General features: G+C 36.0%; 1 protein-coding gene across 4 annotated transcripts in view; it reads left to right on the forward strand.

Annotated features, from left to right (window-relative positions):
• BMP2K (BMP2 inducible kinase) overlaps positions 1-18,972 on the forward strand; it is a 130,061-nt gene that overhangs the window by 103,518 nt on the left and 7,571 nt on the right. For 3 of the 4 annotated variants that reach the window (XM_049632098.1, XM_049632099.1, XM_049632101.1), the window contains one exon: positions 5,954-6,064. The exons of the other annotated variant lie outside the window; for it this stretch is intronic. In XM_049632098.1, the coding sequence (XP_049488055.1) occupies positions 5,954-6,064 (111 nt within the window). The remainder of the gene's footprint in view (positions 1-5,953; positions 6,065-18,972) is intronic. 4 annotated transcript variants of the gene reach the window in all.

Consider the following 18,972-nt stretch of genomic DNA (forward strand, 5'->3'; position numbering starts at 1 on the left):
TTTAAAGAAGGAAATGAAGTATCTCTTTCTTTCGGGGTAGTGGCAGGGAGACCCAGGGGTCAACCAAATCAATACAATTTATGGGGTTATTTTGAAAGCAAAAGGTAAAATTAAAATATTCATTTTAGTGTGTTTTGACCCAGGATGGTAGCTAAGGGTTTGCTAAATCAGTATTTTCTATTCTTTGGGTAAAACTCCTCCTTTTTTTTCCATCAGTGGATGGAAGGGGTAGAGTATTCTCTATCTTATAAAAATGTGTTATTCTGAGCATCTTAGAATTTGTAATGACAGCCAAATTTTACTTACTTCACTTAGGGAAAAATGGCATATAGTATATTCATGTGTACATAACTTCATAAAATTTGGGGTTAACATGTAAAACTCTTAACCAGCTATTTGCTTTCAAACTTCAAGATCAGATAACATGTAATTTTTGTATGTATCTGTGCACACGTGTATGCCAAAGAGTTTAGATTTTACTGCCCTGTTAATTATGGAAAGATACTAAGTTCCAAATGCAAGTACAGGAGGAGCTTTATCTGAAGGTCAGACTTTGGAGCAAGTTAGCCATTTGGAAAAGTGCCTAGATGGTCCCTGAGCTATTGAAACCACTGTCACAGGGCTGCCACACTCAAATTGGCGTATAGCACCAGAAAACATACGAGGGTTCTGATACTTGGCAATGCCATTTAATTAGGTTGTAATCTCAGGAAAGGGACATAACTGCTGTCTCACTTCCTTGTTTATAAACTGGGTATAATGATACTTACCTCACAGAGTTATCAGGAAAATTAAATAATGTCTTGAAAGAGTCTGGGCACTCCATAAATGCTACCTCCCTTTCCTCATCTTCAGTGGAAATCATAGGTTCCATCTTGAGGTTATTGCCCTTTAACCAGCATTTAAAAATTATATATAAACTATCAGGTTTAGAAAAACCAAATTAGAAGGGACTTTATGCACAAACAACATCAACAGCAGAAGTGACATGACAGCAAAAGAAAAAAGTCTGTCTTTTCCTTAATAATTGATAGTTGTAATAATGGTGTTCAGAAAAGGTGAAATATCTTTAATAACGCTTATAAAGAAATCATTAATGTATAGAATATAGTTTAGAAAGATTTCTTTGCAAAGTGTTACTTAACTGTAATATATTCAGTCCTCTTTAGCACCTCTGACTCACAAGCAATAAGGTATCTAATATTTGATCCACTTGACAAGGTCTAAATTTCCCTGCTGCATAGAAGATTTCATTCAGAACCTTAGGAGTTTCAGTGGAAGGCTAACAGTGTAATGAAAGTTAATTAATTTTGGTCATTACTAGTTGGTTTCTTTGTTGTTAAAAACTTTTTGTAAAATAGTAAGTAAATTATTGATGCATTTGAAATAGCAAATTTTCCTTTTTTCTCGGCACAGATTTTACCAGCTATTTTCCAGACTTTTTTTTGAAGTAATTTGTATTTGGTTTGTGATATGCTTTCCATTGAGAAACTGAATACCTGTATATAGGCATTGCCCGTGTAATGATTGTTCAGAGTAATACATTGCCATCTGAGGTTTTATTTTTAAGATGGTACATGGTTATTTATTTTTTAAAAAAAGGATAATTCTGTCTAGGAAATATTTTACTTGTGTGTATTATCCAAAGGTGATTTAAGAATCATGTATTTTGACATACCAGAATTCTAAAATATTAGTAGTTGGTAACAAAAACTTTTTTAGTGATCTTTAATTAAAGAATACAGTTGTCGGGGCACCTGGGTGGCTCAGTCTGTTGAGCATCCGACTTCAGCTCAGGTCATGATCTCATGATCTGTGAGTTCGAGCCCCGTGTCGGGCTCTGTGCTGACAGCTCAGAGCCTGGAGCCTGCTTCAGATTCTGTGTCTCCCTCTCTCTCTGCCCCTCCTCTGCTCGTGCTCGCTCGCTCGTTCTCTCTCTCCCTCAAAAAGTAAATAAAAATTAAAAAAAAAAAAAAAACAATAAAGAAAACAGTTGTTGATTCCATATACCAGTTGGCAAAGGGATTTAACATATAAAATAGACCAGATTCTTGCTTTTGCTTTCAGTGTAACTGAATATTATTTATGGTTCAGAATTTTTTGTCTGTTCCTACTTAAAATCAAAACATTAAATTAAAATTAAGCATCATGAATAAAGCTGATATCAGTGACATTTTTTAAAGCTTAAACTTGTATTTTTCTTTGTCTTTTGTACCAAAATATCCAGATTAGCATGTAAACTTTAGAAATCTGTGATAAAATTTAATACATTAAACACTAATTAGAATACAGGTGTTTGCTTTGGGAAAATTTTTAACTTGCATTTGTTCAAATAGTTGTGTAGCTCTGCATGTTAATTAAAAGTAATACTTAATGGAATATTATTTTTGTTGATGGCAATTGTTTGTTTCTGTTTAAAACCGTGTTACAATAACTAAAAGGAAGAAGAGAAGAAACCACAGACTATGGCTGCTTTGCACATTCCACCGAATGTGTTCTTTTTTTCCTGCGAAGCCATGGAGGGATATAGATGTAAACATCTGTATTAGTTTGTTGTAAAATACTAACTCTTACCATTTTAAGCAAATTCACATTTATGGCTGTTTCTTCAGTGCAGAATAACAGAACTTTTCAAATATATTTGAGTAGTTTCAGAAGTATCAGGTGAAGACTGTACTTGTAAAATTTATTCATTAACTTTTTGGCTATTCAGTCCATTATCCATATAAGTTGCTGAGTTAACTTATCAGGGTATATTAATTTTCTGATGATGTTGTGGAATATACTTTGATTCTAGGATTTTTAAATCCTGTATTTTTGCCATCTGTATCAATTAAAAATCCTGAAAAGATATGTCTTTATTCACCTCCATAATTCTTTTGGGAAGGCAGGAGGAGGTAAGTTTCTTAATATTGGGCAAATCAAGCTCAAGTTTTGCTCTAATGTGCACCAATTATTTGAAAATGGATTTAAATTCATTTAGGGGTGACTGTGTATTTGAAAAGTATTCCTGTATACCTTTTCATTAGCTTTTAATTATAGGTAATTAATAATTAAAAAAATTAATATATGTATTTATTTGTATTTTGTACCCTGAGATCTAGATTATTCTGTGAACTTTTTTTTTTAATTAATATTTTAATGTTTATTTTGAGAGAAAGAGAGAATGTGTGAGCACGGAAGGGGCAGAGAGAGAGAGGGAGAGAATCCCAAGTAGGCTGTGCTCTGTCAGCACAGAGCCTGATGTGGGCCCCAGTCTCACGAACCACGAGATCATGACCTGAGCTGAAATCAAGAGTCGAACACTTAACTGACTGAGCCACCCAGGTGCCCCTATCCAGTGAACTTCAGAAATTTAAATGATTTAAAAAAAAAAAAAGTCCTCCATGGAAAAATTGATTCTGTGTTTTATGGAACAGTGAGAACATGATTCATTTTATAGTGAATTTATTCTGATTTCTGTTTTGAAATAATTGGATAAATGAACTTTGCATATAAGAGTGTCTCCATATTTTAAACTATGAGACTCACTGTATAAAAAATACTGGTTTATCCCTACACGATAATGTTTGTACTCCTGTCATAACTACATGGTGCTGTTTATACATTTATGTGAATTTGCCATAGATTGATGGAGATAATATACCAGTGCATGAGGATTCAAAGAACCTTAGTGGTAACTTTGCATTTTTATGTGCTGGGAACCATTGGTACAGTACTGGTTTATAAACCTGGAGAGCACATTAAAGTGTAGATTCTCAAACTCCTGCTCAGATAATCTGATTCATTAGGTTTGTGGTAAGGCCCAGGCAACTACATTTTATACAGGAATCCTAGCACTTACAATGCAAGTGGTTTAGAAAGGAAGTTTGGTCCTAGTTTAGACCTAAGTACTTGCATATACTGTCTTGATTTTCAAGAATGAGGGATCTTGGATATTGTTATGCTGTGGCTGTCACTCTGAGATAGTCTCTTTCATCTGTCCTTTCCCACTTCCTCTTTTCCTTTGTCCTTTTCTTTTCTGTACCAGAATTTTCATTGTTATCCACTGCAGTATTGGATTTGAAAAGTAACTCTTAAGTTTTGGAACTTTTAGTTTGTGCATAAATCAATGGTCAGTTTGTTGTCTTCACAAAATATTTATTATTATATTACCAGTGAAATTTCTTAAAAAATTTTTTTTTTCAACGTTTTTTATTTATTTTTGGGACAGAGAGAGAGCATGAACGGGGGAGGGGCAGAGGGAGAGGGAGACACAGAATCGGAAACAGGCTCCAGGCTCCGAGCCATCAGCCCAGAGCCTGACGCGGGGCTCGAACTCACGGACCGCGAGATCGTGACCTGGCTGAAGTCGGACGCTTAACCGACTGCGCCACCCAGGCGCCCCTACCAGTGAAATTTCAAGTAAAATTTTAGTCAACCCAAAGTTTCAGGTGGATATTGCAGAGTTAGTTTAGCCATAAAAGCTGATAATTGTATCCATTCTCATAAGGGTATTTAAAGAATTCTCCATAGCAATAATTAAGTATAGTTAGGATATTGTCGACTGTAGGGCTTGCCTTCCTGAGTGTGCTCCCTGGACCAGTAGTATTGCATCACCTGGGAGCTTGTTGAACTGCAGAGTCTCAGAACCCATCCCAGAACTCTCCAATCGGAATTTGAATTTTAATAAATCCCAGCTCACTGGAATGCACTTTTAATTTGAGAAGCACTGTCCTAGGGTGCTTTCACTTGGAGCTTTTTGCTTCATTCTGAAGTTATACTTCATTTTTAGGAACGTCTAATTATATTTGGATTTTCTTTGTGTACCCTGCAATGTCTTAGGACTCAAATGAGACCCGCAGAATTTATCCATAGGGTTTTTTAAACATGAAGGGTATAGTCCTAGGAATGCTTAAAATGCCTGAAAAAACAGAATGGGTTCCTAATAGTATACGCTTGATTGCTAAGAATCAGAGGATAGGGAGACAACTTACAAAAATTGAGAAGTTCCCAGCTGATCAAGTGCCTGTGATCCGCAGTTTAAGAGCAGGGCAAGGGAGTTAGGGGACAAGCCTGCCCCTACAAGAGTCAGAGCCTTTGCTCTCGCGTTTCCCCTGTCTGGTGTGTCCTTCCCCAGGTATCCCCTCCCTGCCTCCTTCGAGTCTTTTCTCACCTGCTACTTATGAGTCCATTTATTACTGTCACTTGTGCCCACACAAGTGGGCTTTCTCTACGGCTTTATTTTTAACATGCTCTATATATTTCTCATTATGCTTATTGCTTTTTTTTGTTTGTTTGTTTTTCCATGCCAGCATATAAACTCCAAGAAGGCAAGACCCTTCATTTTGTTTGATGTTGCCTGCCCATTGCCTAGAATAGTGCCTGGCACATACTAGATCACAGATATCTATTGGATAAAATAATATACTCTGTCATTAAGGCTTTTAATTTAATAGAGGAATATCTGTATCTTTCTGTGTATATGTGAATGATAAAATAACTACAAAGTAATATGAGAAATGAACAGTAATGTAATAAATTATTGCTATTGAGAAATAAGATTTATCTATCTTATGAATAAATAGCCGTTTGCAATATTTTTCCCATATGTATGTTTGGAGGAAGTCTGCCAGATGTGTCTCTTTTTAGTAAGCTGGGTTTTAGTTCAGGTCCAGTATGTTACAAGTTGAAGACAACTGGGTATTTAAATAAACCAAACTAAGTTATTTATTAGGTTAATTGTGTTTGTGATATTTAGCAGTGAGAGGATATTGTTAAGCTTGCCTTGTAGCAACAAGTGTCTATTAAGCTCAGGACTTACCCCCTAATACTTATAAAAATGAAGTCTGAATCTAATATTTTTCAAAAAGGCTGTTGCTGTGTTTCATTTTATTTATACTGTTACCATTTTTTTTTAATTTAAAGACCGTTTTTATTTTATTTTATTTTTTGTTTCATCTTATTTTTACAGACAGGCTCGAGGAGAGAGCATCCTCAGATAAGAATGTAGACCCACTTTCTGCTCCACATAACCATCCTCCAGAAGATCCTTTTGGTTCTGTTCCTTTCATTTCTCACCCAGGCAAGTTACATATGTAACATCATCATTATCACTAAAAAATACACATAAGAACAACGATAATAAAAATAACAAAAAACATTTTCTTAATATAAAGCCAAAGTAAGAATTAGGTGTTAGTTATAGAAAATAGAAAATTATTTTTACCTTTGCCATTCTAGTCTTCCTGATGTCATTCTTCCCATTGGGATGTTCAGTTGTGCTTTTTGCCAATGTAGAAAAATGCTGATTTACATAGTAGAACCATAACTGTTTCTTCTTATCTTTATTGTTGGATACCATTGAAAACAATTCATGTATAACATCTCTCTCCTTTTTATGTATTTAAAATACATTCAAAGATATTTTTATACTCCGCTTTTGCTTAAAAATCCTGTGTTTTCCTAAGTTTATACGTGCTTTTTTTTTTTTAGCTGTGTTTAAAAAGTATTACTGATTTTGTACTTGTCACAGTAATTTGGTGACAAATTACTCTTTTCTTCTTTTTTCCTTTAATTTTAATTTAGAATTTAAATACTGTTATTGCCAGCAATAAATATCTGTAGTAATATTTTCCAAGTAATTCCCCAGTTAACACTGTTGAAGATACTAGGATAGAATAAGATCCCACTTTGGCATAAATGGATTTGTGTGTGTGTTCATAGTGGAAAAAAAAAAAGAGTTTGATGATAGAAACGAGAAATATATTAGAAGAAATAATGCCTTCTTAGAAGGTAAAGGTTTTGTTTACTATATTCAAGGTAACTGTCAGCCATGTTCTTGCATTCTTTTCCTTGTATTTTTCACTCAGGCAAGTTACATATATGTAATAACATCATTGCTACCATTTAAACATTTAAATATGCACACAAGTGGGGCGCCTGGGGGGCTCAGTCAGTTGAGCATCTGACTTTGGCTCAGGTCATGATCTCGCGGTTCGTGAGTTCAAGCCCCACATCGGGCTCTGTGCTGACAGCTCAGAGCCTGGAGCCTGCTTCAGATTCTGTGTCCCCCTCTCTCTCCGCCCCACCCCTGCTTGTGCTCTATGTCTTTCAAAAATGAATAAACATAAAAAAAATTTAAACATGCACACAAGTGAGAACAACAACAAAAGAAACACCTTATAAACAAAAGAAAAATTTTAATTGTAAGTTTAATAAGAAATAGGTGTTCAGGATTTCTGATGAATATATTGAGGCGGTGTTAATACCTTTCAACATTTAGATTTGGTTTTCCAGAACATGCAGCACAATAATTAGGAGTTTCTACATACTTTTATGTTCTCTGTTTTACTCTGTGACATTTAGAAAACAGTCCATATCCAGTTTGTTTCTTTCAAATTACCTTTTTAATGAATGACATGACATTAATTGGGGAAGACAGTTTATAGTTTCTACTTAACATGCACATATGTACTCCCTCACACCCCAGATACCCTAGGTCATAAAGATGTTGTTACTCTTTCCAAACACATTATGATATCTCAAAATGGTCATTACAAGCTGTCAAGAACCTAGGTCTTAATCTGTTTGTGGTAGAAATGGTTTCAGTACTGTTAGCTCTTTTCCACACCCTAGAAGGAGTTCTGTAATCCCTTTCAGGTTTGCACGTAGCTGTGCAACTTCTTTTTTCTTTAAGAGCTTCTGAAAGAAACCTGGTGAAATGGACTAGAATCAGGGACTAGAGTAAGCCCCAGTAGTTTGTCTTTTCCTTGGGCATCCTTATTTTGGGGTTGGCCTAGGATTTTTGTCGTTAGAAATATGCTCACAGATTTGAGCTTGATTGCTGCTGTTGTTATTTTGTTTTCTTTTCACTGTGGGCATTTAATTCCTCTGTTATGTTATAAGCTTATCAAGGGGTGGGTAAAATGAATTGTCTATCTTTGAATCCTGCCTAGTAGCCAACCCAGTAATTATCTAATAATATTCATTGGATGTATGAAAAAATTCAGGCTATTCCTGAAAATTCAGACTCCTAAGTATTAAGATAGTGATCTTAAAAAATGATCTTTGCTATAAAGGCTATAAATGCTACCATTACTTTAAAAAGTTGGATTTAACAAGGTTTATAATGAAAAAAAAAATTCACTTCTTTTGTCTGCTGTGTCCCTGTCCCATTTTCCTGTTCAGACTCCTCAGAGATAATTTTTTCACTTCTGGTATTTTAATATATCATACTTACTCTGCTATTTCTTACTTTTTACCTCCAATTTTAGATAGTATGTGTGGACTTCCTAAAACCCTATTCTACCCTCCCCCCAAACACACACAATCACACGCACGTTTTGTTCCCCCTAGCCTTCCAGTACAGCTTTGACAAAGTTGTTGGTTGTCAGTGTTCAATGTGTACATTTTTTGAATATGTAAATATTTGTTACCAATGTTCCAGTGTACCATGATTACATTTCCTTTCTTCTGTTTTTTCTAGAGTTAATTATAATTACGTTTATAAAAATTTCTGTTTTTATTTCTTTATTGTTTTATGTACCCTGTCATCGATTCATCTCCATTTAGAAATATGAATTTCTTCCCATTTTAAGGTGGCTACCATTTTCATTTTTACCTGGTTACCTCTCATGGAGCTCTGCAATCTGAATTGGTTGCTTCCTATAACTTACCATCCTAGTATTTTCTTCTACTCACCAGACTTCTGGGCATTCCTGGGTCTCCTCTCTCTTCTTTCTTTGTTAGTAGAGCAACTCCTCTACTAGTTTCTTGAGAAAGTATGCATGGGAGGAAAAGTTTTAAACTTTGCTGCCTAAAAATATACTTTTTTCTGCACAAGCACTTCGCTGATAATTTGGCTGGGTAAATATAAATTGTTGGACGTAATTTTCCCTATGACTTTTTGAGGCATTGCTTCATTGTATTCCAGCTTTAAAAAAAAAAAAAAAGGCTTCAACTAGAGGAATATTCTCTATGCCCCTACCCTTTATTATTTAGAGTCCAAAATACCCTTTTTGCCCCTATTTTTTAAATAGCTGCATGTATTACAGATCTGGTACAGTCAGTTGGCCTCCCTTAGTTTGTTCACATAGATACATCTTTCTGATTTGGCGCCTTAGTTTATGCTTTCAGACTTTTTGGAAGCTTAAGATAACATTTTGATAGACCATTCTGAAATGATTGAAATCTAGCTTTTCTTTTTATTTTTAAACATTTCCTTATGGGCCAAATTAAATTTTATAAATATCAATTTATGCAGAGGTCAAATAATTATTTCAAGAATATGTTTGGTGCTGTGTATAAGGATAATACCTTCTTCCATAAGTTGATATTTTAATTATGGAATTATATTTACTTTTTATGTCAGGTTACTAAACTATTAGTAGTGTGGTATATCATAATTATAATTTAAAAAGTTCTAGGTATAAATGTTAGTTCTATTACAGATTAACCATGTGATATTGGGTGTTGCCTCATTTCTTGGAGGGGGTCTGTATCTTAAACTGGGGATAATAAAGGGGTGCCTGGGTGGCTTAGTTGGGTGGGGCATCCAACTTCAGCTCAGGTCATGATCTCCCGGTTCGTGGGTTCTAGCCCCACGTCGGGCTCTGTGCTGACAGCTCAGAGCCTGGAGCCTGTTTCAGATTCTGTGTGTCCCTCTCTCTTTGCCCCTCCCTGTTCATACTCATATCTCTCTCTCTCAAAAATAAACAAACATTAAAAAACATTAAAAAAAAAACTTGGGGATAATAGTGGCTACTTGATGAGATTATTGAAAGAATTAAAGAAGAGAATGTTATACAAAGCACATTCTCAGTGTTGTTGCTATTGTGGCTGTTGTTGGTAGTGTTATTAAATAATATTTTTACTACTTACCAAAAGTCAAAATCTTAGTGTTAAATAAGTTGTAGCTGCTATCCAGCTAGTAGTAGTACAGAGTTCCAGTAATAGTAAACTAGTATTCTCTTAACTACTGGTACCTTTAAATATAGTGTAGAATCTGTGAAACTTTTCACTACCAAGAGCTGTTTTAATCGTGCTATTTCTGTTTTTATTAAAGCATTAATTACCAGTATTCACTATAGTGTACTCATAAAAATCGTATTCAAAGCATAGTATTCATTTCCCTCTCAAACCCACACACCCATCCATCTCCCTGAGGCATCATTTTTTTTTAACTTTCTTTTTTTTTTTTTTTTTTTTAGTGTTTATTTTTGACAGAGAGAAAGAGAGACAGAGCACGAGTGGGGGAGGGGCAGAGAGAGAGGGAGACACAGAATCCGAAGCAGGCTCCAGGCTCTGAGCTGTCAGCACAGAGCCCGACACGGGGCTCGAACTCACAGACTGCGAGATCGTGACCTGAGCCGAAGTCAGACACTCAACCGACTGAGCCACCTAGGCGCCCCTCCCTAAGGCATCATTTTAGTTAGTCTGTATACCAAAAAAGGATGTGTGGCTCTGTGAATTAAAGTGTGGACTGCCTAATTTTAATAAATACAACTTCTGAAATATATAGTATTTGAAGAATTTTGTTGACATATAGGCTATATTAATTAAGTCACTGAAATTTTAGATTTCTTACATTGCATTGCATTTTTAATTAGGTTTGGTGAACTTAGTCTTCCAAATCTCAGATCTACCTCATGGTTCTCATTATCTAATAGGAGGTTAAATTGAGTTTAGGGTTGGGAAAGCCACATTATTTATAGCAAATATTTCTTGGGACATAAACTATTAACAGATTGTCAGTTCAAATGCTAGGTCATTTTATAAGTGATGATATGCAGGTATTTCTTATATTTTTAGATTCTAGTAGGTAATTCTAGAAGATCAAGAATTTTGTTGTTTCAGGATGTCAGCAATAATGGCTACCATTTATTGAATTCTCTTTCATACATATAGTGGAGACAGGCTCAGAGCATCAATGATCTGCTTAAGGTCAGATAGTTTATAAGTAGGAATCCAGCTCTGTCTGCTTCTAAACTCTCTTCTGTAAATAGCAGCCGAACAAATAAAAATGGTAAGTGGCTTGTTTTAAATAGCAATTTACAATATCACTAACATAATAGAAATGTCAGTTTTACAGCATTTTTAATCTGGCTGGGAAATACTAGCCACAGTTCACAACTAGCATGATTCTCTTTTTATACTCAAGCCTTGTCACTTGGCCTGTCTTCAGAGAAACAATACAGATTTTGATAAAGCCTTCTAATCCACTAATCCTTGGGCCTGGAATGGCACATTGGTAGGAAATGATGGGAGGCAGTGTGCTACCAATTCAAAGTGAGCTTTAAAGTCTTATAGCCCCTCCCTTGTACCTGAAGTGATGAGACAACAGAAGGCATGTAATTACAATAGCAGTTTCAAGCCATTCATCCTCTATAATCTGATAGCAAAGGAAAGAACATCAAAATAAAATTTCCTTGAAACTGGAAGCTTCTTATATGATTAAAAATGTACCACCTGTTTTATAACTAAAAGCTGTCCTCTGAAAGATGGAAACCTGATTAGAAGAGTGATAATATGAATAGTATGATGCAGACATGCCCCCTCTACACATTTTTTGACATTTTCTAAATATTTTGAATTTTTTGATAACGTTTATGAAGGTTCATTTATGTGATTCAAGAATACTTATTTTGCAATATTTCTTTAAAATAGGATACCATAACAAATACGTGAAAATATTAAAACTGACTACAAATTTTAGCTTTTGAGTTTGAAATCTTGGACTGTGCAAGACTATGTCTTTGAAATTTTAACATCTGGAAATTTCTTTTTATAAAAACTCAAGCATGGAATGGATAATTAATTCATGTCCTTAAGTTCATTTGGTGAGTTAGGCCTGTTCTTTAGAACTCCCAGTTGTTTTTACCAGGTTACTCATTTTCCAGATCACTAGAATCAGGATTAGTAGGTGAGTTTCACAACTGTTAAAGTGAATGATAAGCTTCTTGAAGCCAGGAATTGCTTTATTTATCTTTGTATGCCATACAGTACCTTGATGAATGAGTTCATTACTTTAGTAATGTAATCTCTAATGTAATCTCTCTCTTCACACACACACACACACACGCCCTAATATTTAATGAGCTTTTACTAAATAAAATGAATATTATTTAATGTTTAGCTCTGTCAGGTAAGTTCCATTGTTCTTATTTTATAGATGATGTAATTGAGGCTTTTTTAGATGTTTATCTTTTGTGCATGTTGTAAAGTTGAGTATTCATTCATTTGGTGATAAAGTCTTATAGTATTTCTAGAACTTAAACCTACAGACTGTAAAATACTCAACACAAGATACTTACTGTACAGTTCAACAAAACACTGTTTGCTGAAGTAGAAACAGTATGGTGCTTTTTTTTTCTTTCTTTACTTCTTAGACATAGCTTTGTAAAAGAGATGCAAAAGAAATTCAAGACAAGTCTGTGGTTGTATTTTGTCGGGGGTTTATTATAAGCTATATTGAATATTTGCTGGTGATGATATTCTACTGGTAGTTTGAGGAATTTACAGATGAGAGTTTTAAGCTAGTGTCATCAGCAGAGAAGTCAATATGGCCTTCATGTGTATAGCCTTAAACTTGGCAAGTTATTCAACTTTTTCCTCATTTCAGATTCATCATGTATAAAAAGACTACATCTCTAAAAATCCCTTCTTGTTTTTTGTTTTAAGATATAGTTGAAGCTATGAAATAGGATTAAGGTCACCAAAAGAAAGAAATGGAAAGAGAAAAGGGAAAAGCCAAGTCATGAGCACTGGATAGTAATAATATCTTTGAAATGGTAGGAAGTTGTGACAATGACCTGACATGGAGAGATCAAGGGAACATTTCTGAAGATGTAGTTAATAAGGTTGAAGGGGAAAGATCATAGCAAGCCTTACAAAAGCATGTTTACACTAATGTTGTGGGAGCCTAATGGTGGGGCGTTAAGAGAGACTATGAAAAACCCTTGGCACAGCATTTGTGCACTTGATGGTATTAGTTACCATCCTCTCTGATTAATTTCTCAGTACCAGTGGAAGCATATGGCAGGCCCCATAAATAATCATAAAATGATGGCGTTCTACATGAGCAATAATAATCCAGCCCTTTACTGAGTACGTACAACGTGCCAGTGGTGTTGTACGCACTTCACCTGTGTTCGCACTTTAATCCTTGCTGCAACTCTCCGAAGCAAGTACGATTGCTTTCCCTACTTTACAGATGGAGAGTTAGACAGGAATGCAGGATTCCAAGTCATCAAAGGACACTTTCATTTCGTATCCTCTGCCAGTGAAGGAAGGGAAGTATGCTATATATTTTTATGTAAATAGTTACCAAATGGTCCATTTGGTATTTAGATATTTAGTAAATGCTTTTTACGGACAGTACTGAATAATTGAAGCACTGTTTTAGTTAGCTCTGAACTATTATCTTAAAATTGTATATGATGTATGGTAGCGAGTGAGAATAACTTTAATCAGCAGAATTTTGCGTGTAAATAAGTACTAATTCTCTTGACACTTTAGTGATTTCCATTGTTGTAACTTTTTTTCCCAACACTTTACTTGGAATTTCCCTGAGAGACCATTTATGTGACATACAAGAGAATTTAAGACTTCATAACCCTTTATGGCTGTTCTTAATAATGTATCCAGATCTACACCATCTTAGTCATTCCCTTCGTTTTCAGGATTTGGCTCTGATTGGATTCTGGCTGTTTGCAGCAATCAGACCAACCTCAAAAGATAAGGATCACTCAAAAAGCTGTAATTTTTATAGTTTGTATTTCAAAGACACAAAGCAGAAATAATATCCTGACCAGAAGCCATCAAAATATTCTACTTTTTTTAGCTTGAGAAGAAAGCCCTACTTAGAGCCAAAAATAAAGGTTGGTCAATGTTCTCTTTTGAGAAAATTTACAGTATTTTACCAAAATCAATTAATAGAAAAAGGTAACTCAGGTATGATCCTGGGCACATATTAGAGATTTGTTTATGCTTTAACTACATGTTCCTAGTGCTTATTCTAAATACTATAGCTCCCCTTCCACCCACTTGAAAAACAGCCATTTTTTTAATGTTAATAATACACATCTCTACAAATATAGGGATTATTAGGATTTAGGATATATTGAATTATAAGGAAACATATTTAGGCTATGCTTTTGGGAAATTAAGCAGTGAAATAATCCCGATTTAAATTTCATAGTAAATCACATGTGGAATATTTGCTGGAATATTGCTGGAATCACATGTGGAATATTGTTACTGGAAGATGCAATCTGGCCTTGGGAGCAAACAGTAGGAATATCTGAATTCTTTTTGTTTAATTATAAGAATATGTTTAGGCAAAGAAATAGATTTTAACAGTTGATGGCACTTAGCTATGAAGTCACATTTTAAAGTATTATATATTGTACAGTTGATAACCAACTTTACAGCTGGTAGTAATTATTTTCACTGTCTTTTGTGCCTATGGACTAAATCCTTAGAATATATTGAAATAATTTTTAATTTTGTATAATTCCCATTTCTTTCTCAGTTCGTGTATAGTTTCACAGTGAAGAGGGGACGATGAAGTAGGTCAGTTTTACTGCAGAAAGTGAAGCCTTATTTAGGATTGCTGTAACTTCCAGCCTGGAATTTAACTTTTCCTGAGTAGGTGGTGCTGGGGGAAGATGACCGCATGTGTTTAAATTGTGTTTTTATGATGCTTAACATTTACGTTGCTCTTAGTATGCTGCGTATGATTCTCTTGTGAGAATGTGGGAGAAAAAGGAATTTGGATAAATATCCTTGTTTATTTTTAGTATTATAAAGGGGAGACCAGTAAAGAAATAAAATCAGTCTGTTTATAACAACAGAAAACTTCCCCAGTTGCCCATACTCTTCAGGGATGTAATCTGAAACCACAAAGATGGTATACGTAGATCATTGTGTGTGACTTTTCTTGGTCTTTTTGAAAGCAGTTTTTTCAAATTCTTATATTATGTACCCAACTACAGCTATTTAAAAATCAGGGATATGGTTTCCAGGATTCGGTATGCACCCTTGTGTGTGGATATACATTAGTTTGCCTTATTTTTTTTGGCCATTTTTTTAAAAGTAATCTCTACACCTGGTGTGGGGGTTGAACTCATGACCCTGAGATCAAGAGTCATGTGCTCTCCCCGCTAAGCCAGTCAGGTGCCCCTTTTCTGGCCATTTCTAAAGTGGGCCTTAACTCTTCTTGAATTAGCCATAGAATTGCACTTGTCTCCACCTCCCTGGTGTTTAGTTTCACTGTCAAGCACTGAGTCCAGAAAAGATGCTAGAAGGTTGGAATGTGGTGGATGAGGTAATTGAGTGTAGCCTTGTTCTGGAGGTGGTGATGATAGTTTACTATGGAGTGTTCATTTTGTGTTGGGCATTCTTCAGTCTTTTCTTTACAACAGTCCTAAGAAGAAGAACCTATTATTGTCATATTATTCTCTTGTAATATGATAATTTATATATTTTCTCATGTGTGAGGGTACAGACTATTTAGCTATGATCTTGTCAGAGATTGTCACTGGGTTAACTTTATTAGTTGTATATTGATTATGTATAATGAGGGAGTAACAGTAAATCGATAAAGTGAAATTGAGAGGAGAATGTCTTTTTTTTTTCCCCTCTTAAGGAAAAAGTGCATGATCATGGTTCTATTTGAAATGCTGAAAAGCTAGAAACAACCCAAAAGTTCCATAGGTAAATGTTAAATCTTAAAATGTTCTCTATACAATATTTTATGCTTCAGAATTAGTAGTGACTATATTGATACCTGTAAAGATGCATTTAAAATGGTAAATGAAAAGCCCCACAAATTTATATTCACACTGACAATCTAAAAAATAGACCTGTGTATATAGCACTTTATTACCAAGAAATCTGTATCTCTGTGAATACAACTTTGAGAAGCAGACAGTGCAGACAGAATGAGTAGGAAGTGACAGTTGTGTTTTGGAAAGCACTAGTGGCCAATTGGGTAAAGGAAAACAGTTAATTTAGAAGACTGGGATTAAAATAGAGGAATAGCAAAAATAAAGTTGGGGCGCCTGGGTGGCTCAGTCGGTTGGACATCTGACTTTGGCTCAGGTCTTGATCTCACGGTTTGTGGCTTCAAGCCCTGCATCAGGCTCTGTGCTGACAGCTCAGACTCTGTGTCTCTGTCTCTGTTTCTCTGTCCCTCCCCCACTCGTGCGTTCTCTTTCTCTCTCTCTCAAAAATAAATAAACTGCCCAAAAAAAGGTCAAAGGACTTTGTCCTTTTAAATTTTGTAAATTGTCCTTGTTAAATTTTCCAGAAAATCTTTAGGAATGACACTCTGTGCCCTAGAAATGGAATTTCCCAGAGAAATTGTAGAAGTAGTATTTTCCCAGAGTGCATTTTGCAAAATTGTTTATGAAGTTAATAGTGTTACTTGTGAATACAGGTGTTTGTAGTGAAGCAACTTTGGGAAATCCTGGTTTCATAAGATTAAGCAGATTCTTTTGTGTAGGACTTATCAGCACCCTTAATGAGCATTTTCCAAGTGGAGGCACATTATATAGTGTAGCATTTTATAAACTCAGGTACCTAGGACCGCAGAGCTGTTTAGTTCTTATTATAGGAATAACGTTCTGCAGAATATACTTTAGGAAGCATTCTGGAGTGTTGCTGGAGGTGTCCATGAGCAGCCATGAGGGGGTACACATTGTGGCTCTCTCTGGATGGGTAAGGAGCTTGAGGTAGTAACTTAAACTGTATCTTAGAGGAACTGTCCCAAAGCGAGGAATGATTATAAATCTTTGCTGTTACATTTTTTGCTTTTGAATAAAAATTCATGAAAATGAGTTCTACAGCTAATCTAAAAGTAATCTTTGTTTTTAATGTCAGAAGTAAGCTGTATGGAGGAGAAGTCAGACTTGAGAATCTGCATTTGATTTGGTTTTAATCTCTTAGGATCTAAGATAAGCCTATTATAAATTTGTAAAGATACAACATTTAGCTCTTGGCTTGTTACATAGAACTGGCAGATGAATAATGGATGAAGATTATTATACTTAAGTAGAACCTGATGGAATTCTCCGTGTCTTCTTTCCCCCTCCTCCTCAGCCCTACTCCTCACTTCAAGGTTGCCGACAAACTGCATGTGCCAGCCAGAGCCAGTGGCCTTTGTCTGTCCTCAGTTCATTGCAGCTCTCTGCCTCACCCAGCCCAGTTGTCTACTCTGTCTCCGGAAGCACTCCTCTCTTGGCTTCTGTGACATTGCGCTCTCACCTGGTCCTTCTCTCCGTACTCTGCATGTAGCTTTGTAGGTTCCTCTGCTTACCTCCAAATGTATTAGACCTGAGGGCTCAGTGTTGGGTCCCCTTTTCCTGCTTTGTACTCACTTCCTAAATGATTTCCTTCAGACTTGTAACCCTCTCTACTTACCCCTCTGGAGGTGAGGACTCCCAAATCTCGTCTCCAGTCAAAAACTAACCATTGTACTTAAATGCTTCACAGGTAACTCAAACTTTGTGTTCAAAACTAAATTTAAAAAAAAAAATTTTTTTTAATGTTTATTTATTTCTGAGACAGGGACAGAGCATGAGTGGGGGAGGGGTAGAGAGAGAGGAAGACACAGAATCCGAAGCAGGCTCCAGGCTCTGAGCTATCAGCACAGACCCCGATGCGGGGCTCAAACTCACGAACCGCGAGATCATGACCTGAGCCGAAGTCGGACACTCAACCGACTGAGCCACCCAGGCGCCCCAAAACTAAATTCTTGAAATCTTCCTCTACTTTCCAACTTATTCTTTACTCACTCTTCTGTCTGCATTAATGGCGCTACCATCCTTCCAGAGTTTCCCTCCTCAATCTCTAATTCTTCACTTCTACTTGCCCGGCCCCCACCGTCATCCAGGCCACCAGAATCTCTGGCTTTATTTCTATAGTTTCCTCTTCCCTGATCTCCTCACTTTTATACCTCTCTCTTCAGCCTTTTTTTCTACCCAGTCGTCAGTTATGTTTCAAATATAAATCTGAACATGACACCCATTTTAAATAAAGCCTTGTAATGGCTTCCCCATTACACACTGAACTTAGCACAAAATCCAGACTCCTTATAATGGCCTTAAAGGGACGTTCACAGGTTGGTCCTTCCCCTCTCTTTCCTACCTCATCTTGTATGGTAGTCTTGCCACTGTACTCCAGCTACACTGACCTATTTTCAGTTCCCCAAACATGCCAACTTCTTTCTGCATTGGCCTTCACACATGCCATAGCTTTTCCTTGGAGCAGCTTTTTGCCTGTCCTTTGCATAGCTGGCTCATTTTCAGTTCAGTCCTAACCATCCTCCTTAGGGGAAGCCTTTGCTGACTGTAGGTTTATGTATCCCTCCCCCCTCCCCCCTCCCCATGACTTGCAGCACTGCTCTGTTATTTCAGAGAGCCCGTCACAATTTGTTTATTTATACTCTGTCTCCCACACTTGATTATAAACTCTTGAAGGCAGAGACTGTACTTATTTTATTCATTAATGTATGATCAGCATATAGCATGTAGGAAAGTGCCCTATAAAAATGTATTGTTAAATTAAAAATGCAGTGACTGAATGTAAAGAGTTCATTTTTTTATGTTACTTTCTTTATTGTATTCTGAGTATACTGAGTATGTGTCTATAGCTATGAGCTCAGAGTAGTCACTTATTGTTTCATTTGACAAATATTGATTCAACACTTGCTAGGGTAGAAAGGAATGATAAATGAGGTAAATGATAAATAGGACTGTGTCTAAGAGCTCATAATCAAGTAGGGAAAACAGACAAGTAAACCAATAATTATAATACAGTACAGTAGCTGCTACAATTTAGGCTTGTACTGAGTTCATTAGGACCCCCAAATATGGGGGGTATTTTTCAAGGGGTGTCTTTGAAGGGCTCTGGCATGGAATATAGCCAGGACCACTAGGCAAGTCAGATAGGAGCAGGAAACTAGAAGGATGTTTTTACCAAGAGGTTGTA

This window comes from Panthera uncia, chromosome B1, assembly GCF_023721935.1.
Source record: "Panthera uncia isolate 11264 chromosome B1, Puncia_PCG_1.0, whole genome shotgun sequence".
In the NCBI taxonomy this organism is placed as follows: Eukaryota; Metazoa; Chordata; class Mammalia; order Carnivora; family Felidae; genus Panthera; species Panthera uncia.